At 37.4% G+C, this 7,785-nt stretch overlaps 1 protein-coding gene across 1 annotated transcript; it reads left to right on the forward strand.

The window, feature by feature from the left end:
* The first annotated feature begins 4,189 nt into the window (after positions 1-4,189).
* On the forward strand, positions 4,190-7,183 carry LOC132184919 (G-type lectin S-receptor-like serine/threonine-protein kinase At1g34300). Its single transcript, XM_059598708.1, has one exon. It carries the CDS (start codon positions 4,359-4,361, stop codon positions 6,894-6,896), a length of 2,538 nt encoding a protein of 845 aa, XP_059454691.1. The 5' UTR covers positions 4,190-4,358; the 3' UTR covers positions 6,897-7,183.
* The last annotated feature ends 602 nt before the right edge of the window (positions 7,184-7,785 follow it).

The following is a 7,785-nucleotide window of genomic DNA, read 5'->3' on the forward strand; positions in this document are numbered from 1 at the left end:
ATATATTTTTGAATCATATGGTGTAAATATAGGCGGATAATCAAAGTGCTCATATCTTTTAAGCATCTTTCGAGCATAATATATCTGAGATAAAATAATGTAATAATTATCTCTAATAGCCTTAATGTCCAACATGACATTCGCTTTACCTATGTCTTACCTATCAAAATTAGATGCAAGAAATCTTTTAACTTCATGCACAACATCAATGTTAGTTCACAAAATAAGCAAGTCATGAATATAAACAAATAATGACACATTCATTATTGTAAAACTTGCTATGTATTTACTATTAATCAAATATACATTAGAAAACATCACCTTGTCAAGCTTATTATGCCATTGTTTAGGAGCTTGCTTTTAATTCATATAGGGACTTGACTATTTTGCACACTTCATGTTCTTGACCAGGGATTACTAGTCCCTCGGGCAGCTCCATATAAATTTCTTTATCATTTAGAAAAATAACTTCGACATCCATTTGATGTACAACAAGTTTATAAATATAAACAATGGCAAATAACATTCCAATAGATGCAATTTTAGTAACCGGAAAATAAGTATCAAATAATCAACATTCTGCATTTACTTGTAGCTTTTAGCTACCAAGTCTACCATCTACTTATCTATTGTATCATCCGGTTTAAGCTTCTTCTTAAACATCTATTTATAACCATTTGGTTTGGTCTTACGAGGTAACTCAACAAGTTCCCAATAATGGTTAGACATAATTTATTCCAAATCATTATTTATAGCTTCTAACCAAAAAATGCATCAAATAGATTTAATTGCTTCACCATAACATATTAGACCATTATCAATAATATAAGCAATAAAATCATTACCGAGATTCCTTCCGTTCTAGCTTACTTGCTTCTTTTCAATTCTTACACACCATCAACAATTTATTAGAAGCAACAGAAAATTCATGAAATAATTTTTCCTCATTTTTCAAAGGAAACACATGCTCAAGGAAAATAACATTTTTAGATTCAATAATACTATTATAATCTAAAACATCACTCTTGATAATAAGGAATCTATAGCATGAACTATTACATGCAAAACCAATAAACTGCAATCATAAGTTTTAAAACCAAGTTTCCTCCTTTTAGGCTCGGGTAATATAACATTTGCCAAATACCCCCACACTTCGAGGTATTCCAAACAATGCTTATGAATGTGACAAAAAAATAATGGCTTCCCCCCACACTTTGGTGAATAGCCCAAAATTGACAATCATAGCATTCATCATTTATTCCAATGTTCTAATTTCTTTTCATCCCAATGATGTAGCCAAGATTTACATGTATAAATCTATCATGCTAAATATTAATGGAATAAACCAAATATTCACAAGAAAATAAATTTTTCATAAATAGCTCACAAATGCTTTATGAAACGACTTCTATGAGCTCATCTTTCTCTAAATATGATATATCATTTACTCTTATTTCTTTTCTGTCAATTGACAATTCTAAAGATGTCTTAAAAATACTAATCACCACTTGTGATTTTTCAACATGATCCTTATATATTATATATATAGGGGTTGCATATTTCAAGTTTTATCAAGATTTTAAAAAAACAATTTTTCCACCTAAAGTCCAATAAATATGCAAAGTATTAGGCTCAACCAAATAATAATCAACTATTAATTATTGACTCATTGTCATAAATATGTCATTGGTATCAATCTTATGATACAATAAATTTCTCAAATATTAATTGAGCCTCATCAATAATTACATATATTTTATTCATAATCAACATGTCATGAAAACTGGAAAGCTAAATGATATAGATGAAAAATTAGCAAATACTTTTAAAGTATCCATGCTAATCTAGCATGTCATAGCTAACATAAATGCTAGATACTATTTTTTTTCTTTGAAATAGAATAATCAATAAAGGATCATCACTTATCAAATTACAATATTCATGTAATGTAAATTTTAATTCAATCAAGTAGTACCTTCATCACTTGATTTTTCTTTTAATAAATGAAATTGTAAAAAAAAAATAAGACCTATGAATCAGGTTTAAAACTCACAGCGGAGCCAATAGCTTTACTCCAAGATCTTCCAAAATAGATTGTCGCTACCACACACCAACTAGGTGTTGTGAGAACCGATCGACTCAATACGCACACCAAATCTTTTCCTCTTACAATGTGCTTACCTGCAAAAATCTTTAGCAAAGTTGTATTCTTTGCACACATTTAGCACAACATAACATAAAGTGCTACTCATTGTTATTATTAGTAATCTACATGGATGTTCTCCAATAAGCATAGCACAACACAACATAAAATGCTAAGTTCTAAAATCATAAAAGGCTTAATTCTTTTTGTTACAAGATTCATAACCCAACAATAAAATATTATTTTACGAACAAATTAAATAACACAAATTTTGGGTCAAATAAAAACTCTTTCAATCAAAATATTTTCACTTTCAATACCTACGCATGAAATTAAGCCATTCTTTTGATAAATGAATCAATTATCAGAATTTTCAAAGAAAAATCTTTCCATTCAAGAATTTCATCTTTCTTGTATGCGAATTGCATACCGCAAATTAATCATAATATTTGTGCAACCATCGAATCAACCTTTAAGATTGTAGGAAATAATTTTGGATAGTGCACAAATTCTCATTGATATAAAATAATTACAATATGAAAATTAACAATAAAATAAATAAAACACAAGAGATGAAAGTAGAGTATTGAAAGATCTCACAATGCTATAGAATCACGCAAGAGCGTTGTCCTTAAAGGTTGATTCGTGCCTCCCGGAGTGTATAACTCGGTGCGATCGGATCCTTTGACACGCAACCTCCCAGGATTAGACTATAGCGTCTATCTTCGTTAAGGACGCACTTCCAATAACAAAGAGTAATAGAACAACCCAAATCTTTTCTTGTAGAACAACTATTCTATAATTGAAAACATAGAAGTAATATATATATATATCTATCTCAAGTGCTCTTTTTTTTTTTTGTAATTTTCTTGGTAGCCCAATATATATATATAAAAGTGTTGGTGAGTTTTTTTTTAATAAAGCAAAGTCACCAACGGTTAGGAGCATTAAGACAAAACCAATGCATTAAAGTATTTTATGACCAAACGGTCATAACATAAAAAAAAACCATAAAGCATTTGATAATAAAGGCCAAAGCCGTTTTTCCTCTAACCAATGGTCAAACCATAAAAGAATTAAAATTAATTTCATTTCATCATAAATCTGGTTTAAGACCCAAAGGTAAAAAATATAATAAATAATAGTAAATTATTGGCTAGAAAATTAATGTTTGTAACACATATCACAACACCATGTGTATCCTTGTCATTGGCTAGCGTTTTGATTGGTCGTTATATTTAATTACTAACTTTAACAAATCACATTTCACGCCAAGTTTCACCTTCTATCACAACGTAGTTGTAACAAGGCAATTGTGTCAATTAAACGTCACATGCTACTATTGCAGGAATGTAGAAAAGTAAGGCGTGACACGTGTGCTTTAGTGTAGCATTGTCTAATATTCTATCGAGGATATGAGAAATGATTAAAATGACATAACGTGGCATGATCTCATGGGGCACTCCTATTCAGGGCTTGTTTGGGGTTGTGTTTGAGGAGGCTTATAAGTGTTTTTAACAATCAAAAAATACGTTTGAAAAAAGAAATATTTGTTTGGTAAAAAAATTAAAAGCGCTTTTAAGAGTTCAAAAAGTCTAAAAATAACTAAAACGTATTTTTGGTAAAAAGGCTTAAAAATAAAAATTTTGCCAAAAAGCGCTTTTAGGTAGAAACTTCACTTTTAGGTTTTTGCTAAAAGCGTGTTTTGGTCATTTTTAGATTTTTTGGACCCTTAAAAGTGTTTTTTTTTTTTTACCAAATTAGTATTTTTTTTTTCAAACTGACTTTTTGAGTGTTAAAAGTACTTTTAAGCCACTCTTTAAGCCACTCAAACGCAATCTCAAATAGTCCTTTAAACTCATTATGTACTGGACCATTGGTCTCTCCTTGGGCTGGTCTGGGCCGGGATATTGGCCTACGGGCCTAAGAATATCAAATGCCAAATGGTGGGACTTTGTCAAAACTTAGAATTCAAAATGTTTGACTCTATGGCCATATAATGACTAAACTATCCCCAAATGAGGGGCAATTGAATCGTGAGGGACTGGCGCGCCCCCACCTGGCAGCCGCCGCCACAAAGTCTCAAGCTGCACATTTTCAAGTCAAAGTCTTCGCTCTCCTTTCTCCTTCCCCACCGTTTTAAGCCCTCTTGTCTGCGTTCTCTCAATCTCTTCACAACCATCAATCCACGGATTATACCCAGAAAAGGGAAGAAATGATCCTCCAAATCCAACCCAGATCACTCTTCCTTGTTGTTTTTCTGTTAGTGGCAGCAAAAGCATCAGAAGCAGCAGGCACAATCGCACCAGGCTCAACCCTCGACGCCTCCAACGAGAACCAGGCGACGTGGTCCTCCCCAAGCTCCACCTTCTCCTTAGGCTTCATCTCCACTGGCCTCCCCAACTCCTTCATCGCCGCCATCTCCTACTCCGGCGGCGTCCCCATCTGGACAGCGGGCTCCACCCCAGTGGACTCCGCGGCCTCCCTCCAGTTCCTCCCCTCTGGCGCCCTCCGCCTCGTCAACGGCGACGGAAATACCGTCTGGGACTCAGGCACCGCCGGAAAAGGCGTCTCCTCCGCCTCACTCGAGGACACCGGCAAACTCTCCCTCCTCCGAAACGACACCGTCGTCTGGTCCTCCTTCGACAACCCCACCGATACGGTCGTGCCGTCCCAGAACTTCACCACCGGTAAGGTTCTGCGATCTGGGTTGTACTCCTTTCGTCTTATTAGTTCTGGGAATCTCACGCTTAGTTGGAACGATAGTGTTGTGTATTTCACTCAGGGTTTGAATTCCTCGTATGATGTCAATATGACTTCCCCGAGTTTGGGAATACAGAACATTGGGATTCTGTCGATTTTCGATTCCAATTTGTCTGGTGGGGGTATCATGGCTTACAGCAATGATTATGCCGAGAATAGGGACACACTGAGGTATTTGAAGTTGGGCGGTGATGGGAATTTGAGGATACTTAGCTCTGATCGTGGGAGTGGGACTGAAATTGCGAGATGGGCAGCTGTTGAGGATCAATGTGAGGTTTTTGGGTACTGTGGGAATATGGGAATTTGTAGTTACAATGATACGGACCCGATTTGCGGGTGCCCATCTCAGAATTTCGAGCTCGTTGATCCAAAAGATGGTAGGAAAGGGTGTAAGAGGAAGGTGGAGACTGTGAATTGTCCAGGGAATCCGACTATGTTGGATATGGAAAATACACAGTTCCTAACATACCCTCCGGAGACAGAGTCGCAGATTTTCTTTGTGGGTATATCCGCATGTCGGTCGAATTGTCTTGTGAATCCTAGTTGCGATGCTTCAACTTCGTTGTCAGATGGGACGGGGTTGTGTTATTTCAAGACTCCAGGTTTTATTAGTGGCTATCAGAGTCCGGCGCTGCCGAGCAGTTCATACATCAAGGTTTGCTCACCGGTGGATCCAAACCCGTCACCTAATGCCCAGCTTTCTGGGAAGGGCGGCGGTTGGAGGATGCATCCGTGGGTTGTAGCTGTTGTGGTTATAGGCACCATTTTGGGTTTGGTTGCCCTGGAGGGTAGTTTGTGGTGGTGGTGTTGTAGAAACAGCCCCAAGTTCGGAGTATTGTCAGCTCACTATGCCCTTCTTGAGTATGCTTCTGGTGCTCCAGTCCAGTTCACATATAAGGAGCTCCAGCGCTCAACCAAGGGATTCAAGGAGAAGCTTGGAACTGGAGGATTTGGTGCTGTGTACAAAGGGATTCTTACTAATAGAACGGTTGCTGCAGTGAAGCAACTTGAGGGAATTGAACAGGGGGAAAAACAGTTTAGAATGGAGGTTGCGACTATAAGTAGCACCCATCATTTGAATTTGGTGAGATTGATTGGTTTTTGCTCCGAAGGGCGCCATAGGCTTCTAGTATACGAGTTCATGAAAAACGGGTCTCTTGATCATTTCCTTTTCGTATCAGAAGGCCAGTCAGAAAAAATCTTGAATTGGGAATACCGGTTCAACATTGCCCTTGGTACTGCAAGGGGGATGACATACCTGCACGAGGAGTGTCGGGACTGCATCGTCCACTGTGATATAAAGCCAGAAAACATTCTCTTGGATGAGAACTATGCTGCCAAAGTCTCAGATTTTGGTCTTGCCAAGCTGATTAATCCAAAGGACCATAGATACCGAACCTTGACAAGCGTCAGAGGTACAAGAGGATATTTGGCACCAGAATGGCTGGCAAATCTTCCAATAACTTCAAAATCTGATGTTTATGGTTATGGTATGGTTCTTTTGGAGATAGTGAGTGGGAGACGTAATTTCGAAGTATCTGCAGAAACCCGTAGGCAAAAGTTCTGTGTGTGGGCTTATGAAGAGTTTGAGAAGGGTAATATCAAGGCAATTCTTGACCGGAGGCTTGATGACCAAGAGGTTGATATGGAGCAAGTGGTGAGGGCAATTAAAGTCAGCTTTTGGTGCATCCAGGAGCAACCGTCACACAGACCAATGATGAGCAAAGTGGTGCAGATGTTAGAAGGGATTACAGAGATTGAGAGGCCACCTGCTCCTAAGGGCTTGACTGAAGGGTCCATTAATGGAAGCAGCATGAATGTGAGCAGCAACATTAGCGCTTTCTCCACCACTGCAGCTTCAGCCCCAGCTCTCTCTTCCTCTTCATCATTCCAAGCCGCAGGAGTTTCACTTTATGCTTCAGGGAAGAATGTAGAGAGGGCATCGTCATCCCTTTTACAATCATACCCAGAGGGCCAGAGTCAAGTTTAGTTGCATGCTTATATTTTTACTCGCAAACCGCATTTGAGTTCTCAATTTTCTCATCCAGATTTGACCATAGAAAAGCTTGAAAGAGGTAAGGTTCTGTGGTCCAAGTACCATTACATGATATTGGTATATTATCTTGTAGAAATTGTTACAACCATAGTATATATAATGTTCTTATCCTCTTTGCAAGAACGGATGACCAATTTGTATAGGTTCAATTTGAGTTGATCCATTGAATGTGTAAATTAATCGTGAGAAGAACCATTGTATGCAATACATTTTTCTTCCCAGCTTGTCTTTGTTGCAGTTTCCAAGATTTGGATAGTGGGATAACATTCTCCTAATGTGGAAAGAACAGATGACTATAAACCATCCAAAATGATCAGAGTCAGGGAAAGATAATTGTTTAGTCCACTAGGGCTCTCATCTTTCATGACCCTTTTAAACAAACTTTCATAAAAATAATAGTACCCTACTAGTGCTTGTTGATTGCAGGGCATATGTCTTGCTTGGATCTCAGAAAGAACAAGGTGAAGGTTTGAAATTGCTGAAAAAACCAGGTTATTCTTTTCTCATGAGCATTCTTTTGATTTGTGACTTCCATTTCTTTTCCCAAATCCAAACGTAGGGGAATGGGTAGCTGTAGTCTTTCGTGGAATGAGTCTTGCAACAATGAATATTTCTGGTGTTTGGTGAAAGATCGTTTTTCCAACAGTTTGAAAGCTCAATGCACCCCTATTATTTTATTTGTTGCGTATTTGTTTACTGCCAAGGAAGTCAAAAGTCCTCTCCTACTTTCCAAGCTCGCATGTGTAAGAGCTCTTCTTTCTAATAAATTATTATTCATTAAAAAAAGAAAAAGCATGTTACATACAGTTTCCTTTGGAAGATG

Source organism: Corylus avellana, chromosome ca6, assembly GCF_901000735.1.
Source record: "Corylus avellana chromosome ca6, CavTom2PMs-1.0".
In the NCBI taxonomy this organism is placed as follows: Eukaryota; Viridiplantae; Streptophyta; class Magnoliopsida; order Fagales; family Betulaceae; genus Corylus; species Corylus avellana.

Coding starts and splice junctions, on each gene's coding strand:
- LOC132184919 (XM_059598708.1), top strand. CDS start 4,359: ATGATCCTCCAAATCCAACCCAGATCACTCTTCCTTGTTGTTTTTCTG.